At 41.5% G+C, this 23023-nt stretch overlaps 1 protein-coding gene across 1 annotated transcript; it reads right to left on the bottom strand.

The window, feature by feature from the left end:
- Positions 1-1040: 1040 nt before the first annotated feature.
- Positions 1041-23023, bottom strand: DCP2 (decapping mRNA 2; the record flags this gene model as incomplete). The annotated part of the gene is made up of 11 exons (XM_082013709.1): positions 1041-1833; positions 2532-2583; positions 4210-4320; positions 4599-4722; positions 5472-5579; positions 5687-5799; positions 10785-10937; positions 14218-14316; positions 14725-14852; positions 16442-16593; positions 22971-23023. The coding sequence occupies 11 exons, from the start codon at positions 23021-23023 to the stop codon at positions 1670-1672; spliced, it is 1257 nt and encodes a 418-aa protein (XP_081869835.1). The 3' UTR covers positions 1041-1669.

Here is a 23023-nt window from a genome sequence, read left to right as displayed (position 1 = left end):
TTTGGTCTTGAAAGACAACACCCTCAGAACTCTTGTCCTCCAGAAGGAGGAAATGCTGCAGTCTGTTTCTCCTATGGACTAATACAGGTGTCCAGCATTCCAATCACCAAGATTATTACAGCATCCCCAATTTGAGTCCCAGATGACCTGGTGCCAGGCAGGCAAATACACCAGGAGATAGTTCTAAAGCTACTCCTGAGGAAAAGCTCTAGGTAACATCAGGTAGGGTAGATGAAGTAGGGTGGTTGAAGGAAGACCAGGATTTTGGGTTTGGATATGACTTGCATAAAGACTCAGTGCGTAAGCATACACTGTGATGAGACAAGGGCGTAGTTCATGCAACCTATCAATTTACCAACTACCTTTTATTTTAGAGAGAAGTCCATTTTTAAATGTGGGACAGCTACCGCAAGCTGCTGCAACATATTATTTCAGTGCATTTCTCTCAACTGCAAAGCACATGTTCAAAACCCCTGAACTTGAATCATAAAGTAATTTAACAGTTCATCACCTCAACTCTTGCTGGATGTTTGTTCTTCCCCCACCCCCCCATCTTTGATATTTTTACTTAGCATTGTAGCTGACAACGACTGAGTCTACATCATTTAAATGCTAACTGCAAGTGCAATTCGATACTACTGGATATATACAGAAGCATACACTACACAAGAGATCCGAGGACAACAGCACAGAATACAATACTGGACACCCTTAGAATAGTTATTGCAAGCCTGATTAAGCCATTTAGTGTCACACAATGACTCTATTATCCATGCACCTGCCTTCCTCCTCAGCAAGATCTACAGAGGCTTATTTACATTCAGTATAAATTCTACACAAGTAACCTCTCACAAAGTTTCAGCTTTTCTTTTTTGAAAGCAGCTGCAAGTGGCATAACAGAAAACTTTGCAACTTCTTCTTACTCAGCTGGGGACAGTGCATAAGAGTTGAAGCTCGACACTTTGAATGGCTAAGTTCTACCCAGTTAGCATATCCTTACTGAAAACAGAGGCAGAGCAGGTAAAAGTACAAGAAGTCAACATGCTATAGATTTGACTCCAAGTACTACTGATCACCAGCCACAGAAACTATCAGTGTGAAGGAGGAAAGGTATTTTGGGCAAGGAACCAGGACAAAGAAAGGATGACAGGCTGAGGCCAGGTTTGAAATGTGCAACTTGGTTTCAAAATCACTAGGGCTGAGGAGCCCTCCAAGAATCTGCTTCATTGCCACTGCCATAATATTGCAATGTACTACACAATAATGACTAACAAATCCAATAACTTACATTAGAGCAGTTAAAGTTTAGCAAGATGGTATAATCCTATAGTGAAAAAAAGTTAATGACATTCTATAAAACACACAGCAAGTTAAAAAAAAAAAAAAAAAAAAAGAATGCCCTCTAATGCACAGCTAGGAACAAGTGAACTGAACACTGGAAAGGTATTTTTGTGGACAAAGGCTATACTGCATTTAAAGTGCAACACTTGACTATGCCACTCCTATACTGCAAAGAGAACAAACCCTTCCAAACCACCAGTCAGTCCCTGCATTGCATTTAAAAAACAAACAAACAAAACAAAAAAACTCCTGAGAAAGAGTAAGGCTGGATAAGAAACCCCTCAATTGCAACAGGCAAGTCTGATTTTTGTTCCTATTAAGTTTGCTGTCAGAGGTCAAAACTTTTCATTATGGCATCATGGTCAAACTTGAAACTCAAGAAAGCTCTTGATGAGAAAGCAAATTTGTAATGGCCATTGCATGCCACAGAATGTCCCTCTACATGTTCTGGCAGTGGATCTTCACTGGAGCAACACATCTCACATGCTGCATCTGCTTAAAGAGAAGAAAAACATGTAACAACTTTTAAAGAATTATCAACAAGAGTATCAATAACAATACAAAGCATACCTCAAATATACAGTCAATATTTATGACAAAATCTGTATGTCTGGTCATAAACAGAAGGTAACTCAAACAGCCATATTTACAAGTCATCTAGTGGGGCTAGAACAAATCTTAAAAGTCACAGCAATATGGGGACACTTTCAATAGCCAGTTTTACCCATAGGTACTGTTTTGCATGTCGTTTCTTAATAAGGAGGAAAGAAATATGGCCCTGTTTTCTAAGCAGTAAGAAAAGAACTGTGTGCACTCTCCAGAGTACTCTAATATCAACTGCAGCTTATTACTAGCAGGACAGAAAGCCCTGAAACAACACTCAATTACCAGCTTTGTTTGAATCAGATGCTATTTTCCTAAACCAGCTTTCAGTTACTTTTTACTCAGCCATCTGGTATAATCTGACAGTCTTAATAATTAAGGAGAAGAATTGCAAAACCAATGTGAAGCAGCACATAAAGTTAGCCAAATTAAAAAAACAAACAAAACAATTCAGACTGCCTTAGAGAAATACAGTTTTGTTATATTTGGTAGGTTAGCATACAAGGAAAAAAACCCTCAACCATCATTATTCAGGTGCCTTCAGCCTGTAATGCATGACAATGCATGAAAATTCAGACTGTACTTGCCTGTTTCAAAGTTATCTTGAAGTCTTCTTGGATTAAGCCTTTTTTCACATTTCTGTTTAAGAGAATGACCATACATTACACAATTCATAAAGAAACGGCACTCTATTTCTTAGGGGTATAGCTTAAGCATCAGCTAAAAGGCATGCTGGTTATATTTGCTTTGACAGACCTCCTGATGTGTGAATTATCTTACTTACAACTCGGCATGAATTCTGTCATGTTGCTTTTATCTAGTAAGCATGCTTCAAGTCCACAAGTCTTTCAGAAGCATGCAACCTTTTAAAGTCAAACCATTTTTAAAATGCAGGCTTTTAGGGAAAAATTTTGAGTGCTTTCTAAACATTTTAAGCTGGAAAAATCTTGCATATGATAGTGTGGAATCAAATTTGCATATGCATAAACCTGTTCTTCAATCAGCTTGTCCCAAAAAGCAAGGGGAAGGTATTTGCAAACAGGCTGCTACTGCCAATTAAATTAGCATACATTAGAGACACAAACTTGGAACTCTACAGGGAAGAGTTAAGTTTTAGCCCCAGGTATGTTGCTGTTAAGTATACAAATACAGAGAAAAGTATAGTCCTTTGCACTCTATGAGAATTAAGGGTTCCCTGGCCTCCAAATTGTATTAGAAAATTATCACTGGGACATGAAATATTTAAACTTCAAAAGACTGACAATCATGAAAATGCAAATGAAACACCATAGAAGTATTCAGCAAAGCCTGTAAAGAGCGTAACAAAGTAGCTGTGGAGCATTAACAGCTCCACTTGTTTCCATTAAAATCCTACAGATTCCAGTTACAGGTTACAGAACGAGAATTGATGGTTTCTACACTTCTACATGAAAAACAGACAGAAGGTAGTAACCACAAGCCAGAATGGGAAGAATCTAGCTTACAGCCAGTAAACAAGAAAAACTAAAGCCTGGACAACCCAGCTGAGCTGCACGGAGAACTGAGGCTCACAGCTGTACAAAAGCCAACAACGCAGAGTTGGAGAGCCATAAAGAACAAGGGGGTGGGGTGAAAAAATCGAAAAGCACTATATTAAAGTAAGAGAGAGATCTCAGTGAGCCTTCTCCCAGCCAGCAGAACTGTGAGGACAAAGACAATTAGTTACTGCAATGAAAAGGTAACAAACCAATAATGTCATACTGGAATTTACAAATTGCTGTAGTTCTACTGTATGACAAAAATATTATATGAGATTCTGGTGTTCAAGTCAAGTCTGCATCACAACATTTTTGCTAGAGGGAAATGATAAGCAATATGCATTACCACTTTGTATCTAGTTGCTGCATAACAAAACTCCATGCTTACAATAAAATATCATACAAGACATGTACTACACTGACTTCTTATGACCACACTACAGTAGGCTATTACCTGACGGGAACCTGGAAAGCTGCAGGACTGTCTACTGAAGCAGCTGACAAATTTTGAACTGCTAAAGTAAGACTTACTTCCAAAATGCAAATTTTGAAGTTTAGTATGCTTGTCTATAGATGTATATGCATACAAGGTAAGAAATGTCCTATTTCTACAAATCCATACCAAGTATTATGATCACTATACTTGTGATAGACAGGCACTCTGCTTGCTCTCAGCAGGACATGGGCCTGGACATTTGTTAAGCATTACTGGAACCTGTTAATGAAACAGCCATTGCATGTTTCTTACCAAGGTATGGTTTTGCTTAACTGGTTGACTGTGGCCTCCATTTGTTCGCTTCTTTTGGCTGGAAGTGTCTTGATGCTGCTTTCTGCCATTGCTCCTCAAGCTCTGACTCTGCTATTAAGTCCAAAAGGTAGTAAAGAAAAGAGTTTAAATGGCAGCGTTGAACATCATTGCACTGAAACTTCATACTTATTAGTTAAAACATACATATTAGTTAAAACTTTCCTCCAAATAACCTCAAAACATGTAAACAGTATCTTTTGTAGACAAACTGAAGCACACTGAAATTAACCAAACATAGTAAGTATTTTCTTTCCAGGGAGGAACACTCATGAACAAAGACATCTGTTTTAAATAGCCCAGATGCATATGCTGCCTAAGAAATAACCTACCTTTATTTTCAAAGCTTCAGACACCTCAGGATAATTACATGGCTTCTGTGGCTGTTTTGGCTTCACTGACTGCTCTCCTGCAAAGCCATCTGTAAACACCTGCTGACTACAGCGAAGTTTGGATCTAGTACAGGAAAACACAGTTTACAACACAACTTCAAATGTATTGATAGCAGAAGAGAAATACAAAAGAATTTTCTGCTTTTTGAGAACACCCTGGAAGACAAGCTTAAGTGACCTAGTGTGGAAATGGTAATAACACTCACCGTGTTCACCCGATTCATGCCTGCTGGATGTTCTGCACAGAGAGCAGCCTAGGTCCATGCTAGCATTTGTCCTGTTTTTGTCAGTGTTGGTGCTGACCCAACTTGAATTACTGCAACATAGCCTTTCCTTGGGACTACAGGTTTTAAAGTTCGCTCTACTGCTTTTAGCTCAGATGAATCAAAAGCCAGCAGCACTTGTTCCCCTACAGACCCCCACAGGTTTTATCTAGATAGCTACTTCTGATAGTACTTCACAGTCCTACTTTAGAGAGTCCTGTTTTTCCTCTGTGGAAGTACCAAAAGCATTGAACTTGAAGCATTGGAAGTTTTATTCTTGTTTTAGCTTCTGCTTTTTGGATTCCCATAGACAGGACTGAAGAAGTTACCTCAGTTCTGACATGTGACAATTTACCAAAAAAAGTGTATCATGACATTAAGTTAACTTCTCATCCTATTTACAGTCCTATGAGGTATGCCTGCAATTTTATTTTTTTATTAACCCATTCTATTTACTGGAACGCTCAGAGAAAGAGAAAGGACAAGCAGCTTTGTGTGACCAACGTTTTACAGAAAGGATATAGAAGTGTTAAACTGACCTGATTCTTACCTAGCTTTTTCCAAGTTGGGTTTAGAGGGTGTGCTCCCTGTAGATGAAAATCCATTGTCACTTTCTGAGGAATCACCATTCCTTCGGGAAATCCATTCCCTCAATGGTCTGTGAGCAAGGAGAAGTGCAACAAGATCTACTTACTAAAACAAATCTAAAGAAATCAAACTTGTCTGAAAGGCACTGGCCTATCATTTGCCTCATCTCAAACATACCTGATGAAGGGAATTGCCATAAAAAATTTGTTAGGTGCCAAACCCAGCTTAGACTTTGGGGTCATGTCATTTCTGTGGCATGGTAATTTGTTAATGGAAAACCACTCAATATTCTAGAAAAACAAGAAATAAAATCAAGTTAGCCCTTACAGAATGTTACAAATTTTTATCAACCACAATTATTTCCCTTAATTAAAAAATTACAATAGAAGACTTTAATTAACAAACTGCAACAGAGTTTTTCACAAAAGTTTAATTAACAATGGGTTTATTCTTCTGACTGCAACTACAGAGTAACAGATGGTATAGGACATACTCATTGCAAGATACGGCACCTAAAATATGAAAAGTATTATCCAGGAACTAAATTCTGAATACAGGTTTCAAAAACCAACCAAACCACTGCACACTGAATGCCATAAATAAAGGGAGAGGCTTTCAATAACTTTCAAAGTCACTACTAATCTTGGATTGTTATTTAAAATGCCATCAAAACTAGATCACCAATACTAGTTCAAAATTATCAGAAAGAAGGGGATTTAGGTTGCAGAGTAAATTTCAGGTTTTTTTATAAAAGAAAAAAACATGGGTAAAGGATAGGATTTGTGTTATAATTCATACATTATAGTTTTAACTATTAAAGGCGTATACTTTGCAGAATGGGGAATTAAATCAGGAATTCTGAATATACACAGAGTAGAACCCACATGAGCTTTTCTATTGCAGAACCTAGCTCCAAAACTCCAGGTCCAGATAACATCATAGAATCTTTGGGATGGAAGTGACCTTTAGAGATCATCTAGTGCAATCCCCTTGCAGTGAGCAGGGACATCTTCAACTAGATCAGGTTGCTTAGAGCCCTGTCCAACCTGACCTGGAATGTTTCCAGGGACGGGACATCTACCACATCTGTGGGCAAACTGTGCCAGTGCTTTACCACCCTCATTGGGAAAATTTTCTTTTTTCTATCTAGTCTAAATCTGCCCTCTTTTAGTGTAAAACCATTACCCTTTGTCGCTACAGACCCTGCTAAAAAGTCTGTCCCCATCTTTCTTATAGGCTGCCTTTAAGGACTGGAAGGGTGCAGTAAGGTCTCCCCAGAGCCTACTCTTCTCCAGGCTGGGCAACCTCAACTCTCTCAGCCTGTCCTCATAGGAGAGGCGGTTCCATCCCTTGGATCATTTTTGTGGCCCTTCTCTGGACCCTCTCCAAAAGTCCATGATGCTCATTATGGAAAGAAGTTACAAACAGAAATGGTTTTCAATATAGTTCTACAGGGAATACAAAAATTGCATGCATGGTTATATTAGATCAGATGAAAACAGTGCTTCAGCAGAGAGACAAAATCTGTCACTGTAAGAACCACGCACGCAGCATGGGCACCAAAGAGGAGGAGCTGGAAGCCATTATGCACTGGGACAGCTATAATGTAGTTGCCATCACAGAAATATGGTGGGATGCTTCTCATGACTGGAGTGCTGCAATGGATGGCTATAAGCTCTTCCGAAGGGATAGTCACGGAAGGAGAGGTGGTGGGGTGGCTCTGTATGTTAGGGAGTGTTTTGATTGCATAGAAATCAATGATTGTGAAGACCAAGTCGAGTGCTTATGGGTAAGGATGAGGGGGAAGGCCAATGAGGCAGATATCTTGCTGGGACTCTGTTACAGACCACCCAACCAGGACGAAGAGACAGATGAGATATTCTGTAAGCGACTGGCAGAAGTCTCGCATTCGCTGGCCCTTGTTCTTGCGGGGGACTTCAGTCTACCAGACATCTGCTGGAAGTATAACACGGCAGAGAGGAAACAGTCCAGGAGGTTCCTGGAGTGTGTGGAGGATAACTTCCTGACACAGCTGGTGAGTGAGCCCACCAGGGGAGGTGCCTTGCTGGACCTGCTGTTTACAAACAGAGAAGGACTGGTGGGAGATGTGGTGGTCGGAGGCCGTCTTGGGCTTAACGACCACGACATGATAGAATTCTCAGTTGTGAGCGAAGTAAGGAGAGGGGTCAGCAAAACTGCTACCATGGACTTCCAAAGGGCAGACTTTGGCCTGTTCAGGTCACTGGTTGAGAGAGTCCCTTGGGAGACAGTCCTGAAGGACAAAGGGATCCAGGAAGGCTGGACAGTCTTCAAGAAGGAAATCTTAAAAGGCGCAGGAGCAGGCAGTCCCCATGTGCTGTAAGAAGAGCTGGTGGGGAAGACGACCGGCCTGGCTGAACAGGGAGATATTGCTGGGACTCAGGGAAAAGAGGAGAGTTTATCACCTCTGGAAGAAGGGGCAGGCAACTCACGAAGAGTACAAGGATCTCGTTAGGTCAAGCAGGGACAAAATTATAAAGGCAAAAGCCCAGCTAGAGCTCAGTCTGGCCACAGTCGTAAAGGATAACAAAAAATGTTTTTACAAATGTATTAACAACAAAAAGGCAAGGAGAATCTCCATCCCCTACTGGATATGGCGGGGAACATTGTCTCCAAGGACGAGGACAAGGCTGAGGTACTTAATGCCTTCTTTGCCTCAGTCTTTAATAGCCAGTCCAGGTATCCACAGGGTGTTCAGCCCCCTGAGCTGGAAGACGGGGATGGAGAGCACAATATACTCCTCATAATCCAGGAGGAAGCAGTTAAGGACATGTGGGTGTCCAGGTGGTTTAACAAGTCTATGGGGCTGATGGGATCTACCCGAGTACTGAGGGCACTGGTGAAGGAGCTTGCCAAGCCACTCTCCATCATTTATCAGCAGTCCTGGTTAACTGCGGAAGCCCCAGACGACTGGAGGCTTGCCAGTGTGACACCCATCTACAAGAAAGGCGGGAAGGAGGATCCTGGGAACTACAGGCCTGTCAGCCTGACCTCTGTACCGGGGAAGATCATGGAGCGGTTGGTCTTGAGAGTGCTCCCAGGGCATGTGCAGGACAACCAAGGGATCAGGCCCAGCCAGCATGGGTTCATGAAAGGCAGGTCCTGCTTGACCAACCTGATCTCCTTCTATGACCAGGTGACCCACCTAGTGGATGAGGGAAAGGCTGTGGATGTTGTCTACCTGGACTTTAGTAAAGCCTTAGACAGCGTCTCCCACAGCGTTGTCCTAGAGAAACTGGTGGCTCGTGGCTTAGACAGGTTTATTCTTTGCTGGGTGAGGAACTGGCTGGATGGCCGAGCCCAGAGAGTTGTGGTGAACGGCATTAAATCCGGCTGGCGGCCGGTCACAAGTGGTGTTCCCCAGGGCTCAGTTCTGGGGCCGGTCTTGCTCAATATCTTTATAGTTGATCTGGATGAGGGAATCAAGTGCTCCCTCAGTAAGTTTGCAGATGACACCAAGCTGGGTGGGAGTGTTGATCTGCTGGAGGGTAGGAGGGCTCTGCAGAGGGATCTGGACAGGCTGGATCGATGGGCAGAGGTCAACTGTATGAGGTTTAATAAGGCCAAGTGCAGGGTCCTGCACTTCGGCCACAACAACCCCATGCAACGCTACAGGCTTGGGGAGGAGTGGCTAGAGAGCAGCTCGGCGGAAAGGGACCTGGGGGTGCTGGTTGACAGCTGGCTGAACATGAGCTGGCAGTGTGCCCAGGTGGCCAAGAAGGCCAACAGCATCCTGGCCTGTATCAGAAATAGTGTGGCCAGCAGGAGTAGGGAAGTGATTGTGCCCACTGGTGAGGCCACACCTTGAATACTGTGTTCAGTTTTGGGCCCCTCACTACAAGGATGTTGAGGTGCTGGAGCCTGTCCAGAGAAGGGCAACAAAGCTGGTGAGGGGTCTGGAGCACAAGTCTTATGAGGTAGCAGCTGAGGGAACTGGGGTTGTTCAGTCTGGAGAAGAGGAGGCTGAGGGGAGACCTTATCGCCCTCTACAACTACCTGAAAGGGGGTTGTGGCAATGAGGGCGCTGGTCTCTTCTCCCAAGTAACCAGCGATAGGACGAGAGGAAATGGCCTCAAGTTGCACCAAGGGAGGTTTAGATTGGATATTAGGAAAAATTTCTTCACTGAGAGGGTAGTCAGGCATTGGAACAGGCTGCCCAGGGAGGTGGTGGAGTTGCCATCTCTGGAAGTGTTCAAAAAACGTGTGGATATGGCACTTCAAGACATGGTTTAGGGAACATGGTGGCGCTGGATCAATGGTTGGACTTGATGATCTTGAAGGTCCTTTCCAACCTTAGTGATTCTGTGATCACCCACATGCAGGTGGTCAGCGTTATACAAAGGGGGGTATCTACCATACATTTAAAAAAAAAAAGAAAAAAAATCAAAGTTCATCTTCTTTTACTTCGTATTTTGAAAAACAGGTCTCTAGTGCAAGAAATTAAGAGACTCCTGACTAGTCAACTACAAGTACCTTTTCCTATTTAGAAAGCCAGATGCCCTGTTCAGTGGCACCATCTCCATAAAAACATGAGGATGGCAGTTTTAAACTGAATTGAAATACAAGAAATGTGTTAAAACTTCAAAGATTATGGATATCAGGAACAAAGTTTCCAACAAGTCTACTACCTGACTCTTTGCTTCTGCCTTTCACAATAAAAGCCTAATGGTATACAAACCATGCAAAATAGTTCCTGGTTTGTGTCCGCTTCCCAACTTCCTCCTTAAAATACACTATTTTCTTAAGTGTGGATGATATTAGCCATGAAAGAGAGAACACAATCCTTACTTTCTCCTTCTGCTATGTAGCCTTTTGTATATCACCCATTAATAATTACATGTTCAGAAGATTATATAGTTATCTATGCTAGCCTTTTGTATATCACCCATTAATAATTACATGTTCAGAAGATTATATAGTTATCTATGCAGCTATAACTAGGAATAACATGAAGTGATTAACACATACACCACCTAAAAGAAAAGAAGGGAAGAATTATAGTTTGACAGCATGCTCTAATATTGTTTTAATGATGAATGGAGATGCCAGACAGATGGTCAACAATCAGTCTTTGCACTGTAGGGTCTTGTCAACTTCTTGCAACTCTACTGCAGAGGTGCCATTTGTACCTAGTATTTGAGGTATTCATCATGCCTGGTAGTTTCATTGTTTTACAGACTTTAAAAATCAAGCTATACAACAAGGTTCCTATAGATTCAAACAAGATAACACATACCCGAATTTCCCTTCTAGTTTTGGGGTTGAATTTTGTGTTCTTGGGAACTCCTGGAATGATGTACAACCGTGCTAACTGATCATTAATTCGCAGCTCAATGTATTCTTCTTTGCAGATATACTCTTTTATGTCAAACCCAGTTTCTTCAAACACCTGAGAAGCATATAGATGAAATCAGTGTGTGTATTCAGATTTATCCTTTCAGAACCTACTATCACAAGGGAAGGAATGACTAATATTCTGATCTATCCATGAAAGCAGGTCGTTGCTGAGAAAAACAACCCCTTCACACACAGATTTATGCTTAATAATAGAAAAAGAATCTTAAGATCCTATGTGCTTTACATTTCTCTAAGTCAGACAGGCCTGTAATAAAAGTTGAAACAACTCTATTACACCTTCCTGAAGCAATTCATTAATATGGATGGGGAGTCTGTAGCTGCTCCTCCATGCTGCTGGATGCACTGAAATCTCATTCACAGCAAGAACTACTGCATGGAGAAGTAAAGGCGTCTTCACATTCTAGGAAGGTTTGCTTGCACCTCAATTTTTCTTCTCTTTCAACAATCCTACTTTATGAACCTTCTACCCCCACACATATAATCATTTTTACATTCACAACAAAATCCAGCAACAGGTAGCAAAACTCTTACTACAAAATTCAAACTGCACATTCACACTGACAAACAAACTTAAAACTGCATTGTCAGTTACTCTAAGGAAAAAAATGGGAGTGTTATACCTGCTGGAGTTTACTAGAAAAACAATGATATTTTAAAAGAACATTTTCTTTGCATATTTTATGGTCTTACAGTAAAAGATCATAGATTCAGAGAATGGTTTAGGTGGCAAGGGACCTTCAAAGACCATCTACTCCAACCCCCCTGCCATGAGCAGGGGACATCTTTCACTACATCGGAATACTTACTTTTGAAAATGTTCTCAAATATATAAGATTTAAAATATTAGAAGTTTCATGTCAAATACAACTAATAGCTTAAATAAGTAAATACTCATTTTTAGAAACTTCCTAGACCTCCAAATCTCCACAGAAAATACAAGTACTTAGAAAACATGCAGGATTAATACCACTGTCCAAAATATTTCTGCCCAGACAGTAGAACATGCAAGTGAACAATCACTCATAGAACTAGATATTAAACACAGGGCTATTAAGCCCCACTACCAACAATGCGAAGGCAGAAGTCCTCAGTTAAATTTTTTAATGACCAGATTTATAATTAAAATGAGCAACAGGATCTTCAGTAAAATCTCTTCTCAGCCCCCATCTCCTGTAAGTACGTATAATGAAAAATAGAACCAAATAACTGCATATAAAATAATAATAGCAGAAAATACTTAGAATATCTTATGCAAAATATCAATGTATATATCAGCAAAATGGTGGTAACTTCCATTTTTGAAAATGCAAAGGAAATTAAGTACAAGTATGAAAAAAATCAGAAGTGTTTAATGCAAAGCAAATAATTGACCAGTTAGTCTTCAAATCAGCACATACAACCCCTCTTATCAAGATAAAAAGCAAGCCATCCTCCCATCTAACTACATTAAGAACAGCAGAGTTTAGGAGAAAGAAGAAACAAAAAACCCCCACCACACACTGTCTCAATTAAGATAAGATATGCTTTATCCTCCATACTTTTACTACTAACACCAATGTTTTCCCTTCCTAAATTATCTTCCCGCGTGATTTAAGTGAATTCATTGTAGAAGCTCCTTTTACCAAGAGAATCATCCATTTAGTATGGTTTTTCCCTCATCAACTTCTGAATACTACCAAACTGTGTAGGCACTGCCCAGTGAAGACCTCTTCAGCTTAGACCTTATACAGATGCAGTTTATGGTTTTAGACTTGTACTAACTCCATAAAAGCAGTTAAAAGATTTATGCATGGATATTACTGACATCCCAATTCGTAACCATAAGTAAGCCTTGAAGAATTTGCCAGTCTATCCACAATGACAATCTACCTTGATGGAAAAAGACTGTAGCAACAGTAGTGTTCACTAGTGTAATCTAAATAAATTCCTTAAATTAAAAGCACCATTAAAAGATTTTTTCCTAGCTTTTGCTAGCATAACTTGAAGTAAAGAGGAAGGGATACTTCACGTCATTTCTTCCTGAAGGAGTTACACCTAGTAACACCACTGTGTTGTGGTCCATATATTTTTATGGACTCCTGTGCCTTCAGTTTAGTCTTTTAGACCAACCCTAAAAGCACCTGACTAGTAAAAGTTTAACTGAACAAGCTATTTGTGGGGTAGGAGGAAAGAGTCATGCATTGAATAATCAAGTTAACCTTCTTAAGTCTCTGCTCATCCTTCCCCAGCCCTTGAGTTCTGCAATGACAGCCCACTGCATCTGTAGCTCAGGTGTTTCACTCTGGCAAGTCATTTGATACTATATAAATAATGTTCTGCACTCGGAGATCAGTAACTGCTAACATGAAAGCGTGTTTCATGTATGTTCATTGCATAACAGTGCAATGTTACGATCTAAAATGTTATTTTGCTTTTCCAACTCATATTAAATATATGAGTGGTATGGAAAGCACCATCAGGGAACCGGAAATAGGGAATTTTTCATTCATGCACCTTTGACACCTATATTAAAAAAAAAGACACAAAAACATAACTAACATGATTTCTCAGACACTGATTCAGTCCAACCATGAAGAAAACTAATGCATCTTACTATTTTACCTCATCTTAATTTTCGCTCTCAAAAATTCTGGATGTATTATGTTACATGAACATTGAGTTTATATCAGCAATATTCTTTTACAGGCTATTTGTAATATGCAGCTTCACTATGTATCTACATCTCTAGCAGCAATAAATCCTACATATTAAATTATTTTTCAGATTTTACTTGCCATAATCATTTATACTTGGTCCTGCATCACTGAAAAATAGGAAAGTTAATTTCTTCACAATTTTTACATAACCTTTTACAACCTCCAATGCAAGTCTTTAGCCTCTTTACATAGCTCAGCGTACGTAAGCTAAATTCCCATTCTTCTACCTTTTTACAGCTATGGTGGCCCTATTTTCCAAAAGCCACAAAGTACGTAAGATTTCCTAAGCACCAATAATAATACTTATAAGTAAATTGATAGCTCAGCAGAGAACTTTAAAGATAGTACTCACTTAATTTGGCAAATTAGTGCAAAACAATTAAAAACATCAAACAATGATTTTTAAATTATATAACCACACCCCTGATTATCACTCTGGAACTCAGAAAAGCACTAAAAGCTACAGCAGAAGACTCCTGAAAGAATAGGGTATTCATTTACCTGATTTCAATGAAGAGATACCTAAGTAAAATGTCTTTTCATCTAACACACATCCTGCTCTCAGCAAAATTTCATTTCTTTATATTTGATTCCCTTAAATTTAAGCTAACTTACCTCTCTAGCAGCACAGTCATGAGGTGCCTCTTCTTTATTTACTTTCCCTTTTGGAAATCCCCAACCAGACTTTGCTAAATAGCCCTGAACCAAAAGAACCTGCAAAATACAAGGGAATGCAACTGTCAGCACCCACTATTCTAACCAATTTCTATTAAACGTCTTCCCTTCACCATCCCCTGCTTCTCAAAAAATATATATTAGCCTGGAGGAAGGAACACATTACGTTTCATGTGTTCTAGCAAGAACTGTGGAATTTTTTTATGAGATCACAAAACTCAGAAAGAAAAAAAAAACCCACACCAAAACTGAGGAGGAAAGCAAGCAGAAGTGTGCTTACTGTCTCACATATTACACACTCAACAGCATCAAGTAACCGTCAGGTCTTTGTGAACCTGAAGCACTCCTTTTTTTGATCCAGATTGAAAATGTAAACAACAAAAAAATTACTTCTGCCACCATATGCCATCCTTCTCTCTAGCCCTTCACAACTGTTTCCATACTTACATTTTCAAGTGTCTCATCAAGAATAATTGCACCATAGGTTGGTACTCCCATTTTGTATTCTTTCCACTCATCTAAAACCTTTTGTACATCTTCACCTTGAGGCAGTAAAAAGGGACAGTGATTGAAGAGTACAGCAGCATGTTAAAGAAGATAAACTTAAGCATCCAGTTTCAAATCACACACAGACATACAATTTACACACTACTGTAAATATTTACAATAACCACACTTCCTCCTCTAAATGTTTTCAAGATACATTCTCTTGAAAGTGAAAAATATTATGAATAATCCGTTACCAAACTCCAAAGGTCAGAAAACATCAAGTAATTTGGTATTTCTAATACAAGCCAATTTTTAATTTAAAAAAAAAGAACAAGAAAGAAGACGGTGCAAGGCTGCTTGTTTGAAGGAAGAAAAAGTCTCCACATAACATTATTTTGAATATATATTATTCTTAGACACATTTTTTTCATTTTGAAGTGAAACAGACAAGTTTCATCTCCTGTTTGAGTGGAGCTAGATTTTTGCCACCATCATTTGTTAGACTATGGTACAGAATCTGTACTGAGGTATTTACTATGCAAAAAAATTCTTTTTAATGGTATCAATTTACAGAGATCTAAATTCTAACACACTTTACCAAAGTCCACCATGCAGAGAAAACATGAACAACATTTATTACTCTAAAACTTTGAAAGCAAATCTACAAGTCCTTAATAAAAGTATTAATATTATATATTACATATCAAATTATACTACCAATAAAAAAAATACTCCATAGCAGAGTACTTAAAAATACAACACTGTCACAGAAATGTCTACTACATTGGATTTTTCCTGCACTACCTACAATTACTAGAAGAATTCTGTTGGTCTAAAAATACATTTATAATTTAAAAATACCCAAAATAATAAAAAATAACTGCACAATATCAAGCAACAGAAAATTTTAATATTTTTACAGTTTTTTGTTAAAATAAAAGCTGTAGTGCTTCAAAGTAAATCTCTGTTATCAAACTAACAGAGCAGTACATTGTGCACTGAAACCACAGGTAATACTATCATGAAAGTTAGAAGGAATACTCCAACTCACATCAAGAACACATGGGAAAAGGTTAAAACTAAAACACTTGCTGGATGAAAGTCATGGGTTTTTCTCCAGCAAGGACTAGATAGCTACGTTTCAGCGGCCCTTGTAAGCAATGAAAAAAGCAGAGGCCAACCATATGAATTCAGTAAAAATGCATCCTCTCCCCTACCAACAGCAGTGTTTCTAGGAGCAACTGTCAGTACTTCCAACAAATACATACCACTGGCCATGGGGGAACACATACCACTTTCAGCTACATTAACATTTATGTCACTATTTACTTGGAAAGGGATTAAATTAAGGAGACAAAACACCATGAAGAGTTCCAACGGCTCACCTTCGAACCCACCTAGTCTACCAAGTGCAAGCATGAGGAAAAACCCTCAAAGATCAGAAACTACCTGTTTTCCATAGTTCTTTAGCAGTCTGAGAAACATCTCTTTTGTGGATGCCACAAAATTATGGAAGCAATGAACAGGTAAAAATCACATACCTAGCAATACTAACTTTTAATCACTAACACATGAACTGACATTTTCCTGCTGCAAGTGTGAAATTTCATTAACAATATTCAGTTTGCCCTTTATCCAGTAAGACAGAAAAAATTCACAGTAATAAAAAGGATATCAGCTTTAGCGAAGTCTCTTATCCCACACTGAGGTAATCCTGGTGTGTTTTGCATGTAGAAATCCAAGTAAAACCAATGGGCAAGTTCAATCTGAAAACATACTCTGATTGCATTGTCTCTCTCTTCACTTGGAATGTGCAAAATAAACCGGCTGCCAGGAAACAAAGAAGAGTAAGATTAGCCAAATCTATCGATTTAAATAAATCTAACAACAAAAATACATTGCAACACTGGAATTCCTGATCCATTAGCATAGAGCAACAGACCACCAGATCTTCCTGGTGGTCTGGACAACAAAGGGTTTTCACAGCAAAGACATAACTTTTAAAGTCAAGGAGAATGGATCGTGATGTTTTTTCACAAAAGTCAATTACAGTAAATTAAGTAAATTAAGTGTTGTGAAAACAGGGAGGGCGAAGACATCCTATATAATTGGCTCTATTACGAGTGTGAAAACACTTTCACATGTCCAGTAAAGAACATCTGCAAACTCTGACAACAGATGTCAATGTATTTTTTACTGAAGACAAGTTAAACACACCTATGTATTTTCACTTAAAACCATAGAAAACTATTAATTTATGTAGATTTTAAAATTCAATATGATCCTATCCATTTTCTTAGTCTGAAATAGAACATGGACAATTAGTTTATTTTTCAAGTCTATTTTATGCTTTAGCCCAGATACTGGCACACAAATACAGAGTCCCAGAAATGTAAGCATAAGTAGCACTGTGTGATAGCTTATTTTACTTAAGTGGAATTTTCTTTTTAGAAATTTAAGGTCACCCACTCCATTGAACTTAAACCATTTGATAGACATCTTTTATATTCAACTCCTCAGTACTACCAGCTAAATTCCAAAACCACCTAGTATCATTGCCAGAACCAGAAATACTTAAGACATCTTTACTTAAAAATTGGGAAGTCTTAATTGTTAAGGAATGTCAAAAGTGGTTGAGACTCACAGCCACTCTGGCCAAGGACTGCCTCCTGCCTGGCTGTTGGAGCCCAGCCCTGTGTCCCAGGGTCTCTGCCCAGACTGAGGGACACAGCTGCCACTTTCCCTTTCGCAGGTTCAAGTAGTAGCAAAGCCCAGCATGTATACCAGGGGCACACATACACATAGACACACACACCGGACACTAACACAGCTGGTCACACAGGCTGCCACAGACAAGGTGCTGCCTTCAATAGCACCTACATACAGCATCACACAAAACACAAGCACAGACAGCCAAGTCACCTTCTCTTCTTCAGCTGGCAGAGGCAGAAGGTTGCTAGTGCAGGCACACGCTTGACACTCCAGGTTCACAAGCACATACACACTCATGGGTCCCCCACGTACCAGCATGGCTCCCGCTGCCCACCCAAAACCTCTGCCCAGGCCCCAGGCCCTCATACCCATCACACAGGTCCCTGCCTCACCGGTTGGTCCAGCTTGAAGTTTGCTGCTGAGTACACATGCACAACATGTTTGGGAAAGACACTCGCCCCACCACCAGCTGGCACCCAGCACATGGGCTGCGACCCACTGCAGAGGTCCTGCTCCAGCCAGTGCTCTGCCCCTCACTCACCTCACCCACACAGTTACCCCGCAGTAGCTGGTTTTCAGAACACTTGCTGTTGCCACCCCAGAGGCTGGAGCCGACACCCCCAACCCATACAAGTAGCTGGCACTGAGACATCCCCCCTCACTGCAGTAGCTGACACCCCATCCACTCACACATATACCCCTCATTTGTAGCTGGCACTTCATCCTTGCAGCACATGTACATGGGGTAGAGAGTGAGATTATGCAGAGAGAAAACTAAGAAAAAGGTTTAATAAGAAGATGTAAGAAGATAGGACAGACTGTGGCAATCAGGCGAAAGGCTCAGCCAGACAAGCATACTGACTGGCCCAGTTTCACATGCAACCAGCCCCTCTTATACCCTTTTCTGTCTACCCCCACGCTGTCTCCCCTGGCTCCCCGTCCTCTGCCGCACCCATCCCAGCCCTGTGTGCGGCATCCCCCCAGGTTTGCAGCCTTATCAGATGCAAAGCCCAGGCTGATCTTCCTGGACGTGGTGCCTGTGGTTTTTTAATAGCCCATCAACTAGGGTGACTGTCAGGTTTGCTTCTTGTCAGTGTCTCCCCTTCTGTTTTCTTAGGTCTGTGTCTGTATATTTTTGGTTCCAATTTCGCCCTTTTCCCCCTAGTTTCCCAGGAGCAGGTCCCCACTCAGATAAATTTGCTGGAATGAACATTCCCACATCTCCACACACCCTCATCAATAAGTGGCCAGGTTTGGCTCTCATCAGCACTCCCCTTACCATTCCTCTCTCAGGTTTGGCTCCCTGTATATTTTGTTTATGGCTTCCTCCTTTTCTTACTACCCCATTTTCACATTGAAAAACATCCCTGACCAAGTACCCTTAAAGCAGCAGGCACTCTCCCTTACATAAGTAACGTTATTCACTTCAATAACAGTATTTTCCTACTTGCCAATTTGCAACTGACAATAACATCCCACGAACTGCTCCTTTATTTTTGAATTACTGCTGAAATTACTCTATTACTGCTGAAAATAGCCCTTACATGATGATGTTGTTGGTGATGTTTTCTTGCCCCAGAGCTGCAGCTTAACATAAATCTGAAAATGCAATATGCAGAAGTAGCACCAAAAAAAAGTAAGAACATGCCAGCATTAGGTTTAGAGTAAGAAGAGCAAAAGCCTATTAGAACATTGCTCAGTAATCAAAAAGAAGTTAACTCCCAAGTTAGAGTGACTGAAGTGCTAGCAACAGGCATCTCTACGTTGTACTGGGTACAGCTGCCCAGGTGCTGGTAGCGGGGGCTGCAGGGTGGCCTCCATTGAGAAGAGATCGGGGCTGCCCCATGATGAGCACAGCTGGCTCCAACAGACCCACTGCGGGGCACAGCTGAAGCCAGCAGCCAAGATGGTGGCACCTCTGGGAAAGTCTATTTCAGAAAGGACAAAAATGCCAGACAGGCAGAGGAAGAGAGAAAAAGACTGAAACAGCAGTGCAAACACTAAGGTCAGAGAAGAAGAAGGGAGAGGAGGAGCTCCGTGGTGGAGCAGATGTCCACACTGCAGCCTGTGGAGGATCCCATGACGGAGCATGTGGCGATTTCCCAAAAGAACTTCAGCCCATAGGATTGACCCCACGCTGGAGCAGAGGCAAAGGAGGAAGATGAAGTGGTACAGACTGACCACAACACCCATTGCCCACCCCCTGCCCTACTCAGTGAGGGGGAGGTAGAGGAGTGGGGAATGAAGGGGTGAAGTTGAACCTGGGAAAAGTGGGGATGTAGGGGAAGGTGGTGTTTAAATTTTTTTGTTGTTTCTCTCTATCCAAAGCTGTTTCAATTGGCAACAAACCAAATTAATTTTCCCCAAGTTGAGGGGAAAATTTTTGCCCATGATGGTAACTGGTAAGCAACTTTCCTGTCTCAGGAATCCTGAGGTACAAGCTTTTCCATCCATTTTCTCCTTCATCCTGTTGAAGAGGGGGAGTGACTGACTGTGTGGGCATCTGGCTGCTGGCCAAGGTTAACCCACCACAGTCCTGAAGTCAAAAGATAGGGTAACAACACTCGCTTATAGGAGAAAGAGAGCACCAAGAAGCCCCAAAACCTACATTAAGGCTTTGTACTTCGACTTATTTATTCCATAAATAACAACTCAGTAGCACAAGACAGCGTGACAAAAAAGTGATGTATATACTTGTGACTTGTTATTTAGCAGAATGGGTCAGAGTGGTCCTACTGCTGAAGCTTAAACACACAATAACTTACCAGACCTAGAATAAAGTGTATCCTGGCATTGTGTGATTCTAAAACAGCCTAGGAACTCAGCAAATGTTTGAAGACATTATGTACCTGGCTTTAGCTATGACTTGTTTTCACATGCTGGCAAGTAACATTTTACTCTCTGAATAAGAATGGAGGGGTAACATTTTACTGTCTGAAAACAAATTCTAAGTGTAGAAGTCTCTTAATTTAGTTTAGCAGCAGGGAAAAACTGCAATAGCTTGGGGGAAAAAAAAGTTAAGTGAAAATATATTATACTAGTGTTTTTAATCTTATTTTTGTTATCCTTAGGAGCATGATTTTTGCAATGAAAGCGTTTAACAATAATCACCACCACCATCATCACTTATAATCAATTCTCACACAGATCTCTATAGCTGAATATAAAAGCCTGCTTGTTATTTTATACTATTGGAAAAAGCTGTGGGTTTTGGTTTCATTTTTCTTTTTTAAGAACTAGCTTACACTGATTCTCTAGCACAGGTTTCAGTGCTGTATAATTTCAGTATTACATTCTGCAAAGTCAGCTACAAACATTTGACTCTGAACATACCCATTACAGCAGGTAACTTTATATACTGAGCTCCACAGGACAAACAAAGCCCAGGGCCTGAGGGCCCTTCACCCAGTGTACTTGATTTAATAAAGCCAACATGCAAAAGAATTTTTAGTAACATGCCTTAAAAATTCTACATTTAATAACTTCTTATAGGTTACAGCTAACCTTATATATTCTACTGCTCACAGCATGGAAAAACATTAAGGTGCAAGAACATCCAGAAGTATGAAGTTCGCATTGAGCCTGCAGGCTTTGTTTTGTTCTTTCTCCCACAGAAGAAATAGGTACACTGTTTCCCTTGTCCAATTAAAAATTTAATTTGATACCGAATGCTACAGTTGCTACTAAATAGCCACATGCTACCCTCAGCAAAATACATGATCACACAAGTAGTGCAAGAGAAACTTTGTAAGAGTAACATCAAGCTCTGTTAGCACTAATGAAAGTCAACAAGGTGAATTAAGAAAAGATGAAGAGCGAGACAGATGGTAACTTAAAGTCCCTGATCTACCATTCTCAGGCTTTTTTTTTTTTTAATTAAAGCCACACAACTACATTCATACAATTATAAGACAAAACACGATTCCAAAAGGTGGAAGCAGCAGCTCAGAGGAAGACAGTAAGGCAGTGGGACTGACCCTATAACAATGTGAGAGCTGATTACTTATGTGCCCTTCTATCAGTCACCCCACAGGAGTGACACTGATAGGCTACTTCAGTTTTGTAGGCATTGTGATTCCCCTCTGGATTTTCTGAAGAAGTCTTAAACCCCGCTTCACGTGTCAGCAGGCATCTAAAAGACATGTGCCATCTTTCTGTAGGGCACCCAAAGGAGACATGATAAAAACACGAACATGCTTCAGAGGCCAGACTTAGACAATTGAAAATTTACTTGCCTATTGCAAACTCTGAGTCTTGCATTACATACATGACAAAACACTACTGAGCGGAGCAGTTCTAGCTTCCTGTGGTATTCTCACTTCTAAGCATTTTCACTCATTTGAAAACAATAGTTGCAGTAAGTAGAGACCAAGAATAGTCCAGCAACCTTTCCCTCTTGTACCTAAATACTTCAGAAGGGGTCCTTTCATGGTGGAAAGGCAGGAGAATTATTTCATGTCAAATGTCACAGGCAGTTTGGGGCATCAAATTCTGGGGATGGCTTAAGAAGTCCAAAGGGCTGTGCCACAGATGACTAGAGTTTGAGATCATAAAGGGAAAAAGCGCCTCCCCCTTCCCCAAGAAAACAGGATCTATGTGTTATGAATATTTAGATGCATAGCCTTTAGGATAAGAAAAGCTAACCATTTCACTCTGAAGGGACCGAAAAGCGGGAGGGGACAGTTTCAGGCTGAAGAGTATTTCCTTTTCTGTCTCACTGGAACATTCTCTTCCAGCAAAGGTAAATCAGACGAGGGGACTGCCTGCCTGCCTGCCTGACACCCCTCCTAAATGAAAGCTGATTTCTGCACGGTATCACACCCATTCATCACTACACACGCCGTATCAGCCTTACGCTTCTAACTCCTCTTTTCACCTGCGCAAACGCTGCCGACGCAGTTTTACCTTCCTCGGCCGAGCAGCAGCAGCTGCCGAGCGCCGTAAGCAAAGCCCACAAACCATGGTGCACCGTCTCTTCCATACCCGCCTTCTTCCCCGCCGCCGGTTCAGCCCTTTACCAGGTTCAGACGGCGGCGCGGAGGGCAGCGGAGGGCGGGCGGGCGCCCTGCCCGCCCCGCCCGGACAGCCTCCCTCGGGGGGGCGGCGCCTCGGGCCACGAAGCCGTTCAGCCCCACGCAGGCACGGGGGGAGCTGCAACGAGCCCCTTCCTTCCGCGGCCGGACTACCGACGCCCCGCACCTTGCCCCGGGACGCCCCGCTTTCCCCCTCCGAGTCCCGCCAGCCCATTGAGCGCTTCGAGCAAACCGGGACCCACGCCACGCCGGCCCGATCGCGCGCCTCGGACCGGGCGTGGGGCGGAAAGGGGCCGGGGCGACGGCGCCCACGCCACACCCCACCCCCCGCACTGGACGGCCCGCGGCACCACAGGGCCGGGGCGCCGCCGCCCGGGGGAAGGGGAGGCAAGAGGCGCCGGCCGGCTGGGGCCGGTGGGCGTGAGGAGGGACGGGGAATGTCCCCACCCCGCGGCTTACCTGCACAGGTCGTCCAAGACGCTGCTGGGGATCTCGGCCCGTTTGGTCTCCAT

The sequence above is a fragment of the Phaethon aethereus genome, assembly GCF_964289735.1.
Source record: "Phaethon aethereus genome assembly, chromosome: Z".
Classification (NCBI taxonomy): Eukaryota; Metazoa; Chordata; class Aves; order Phaethontiformes; family Phaethontidae; genus Phaethon; species Phaethon aethereus.
This window is presented reverse-complemented; position numbering and strand designations above follow the sequence as displayed.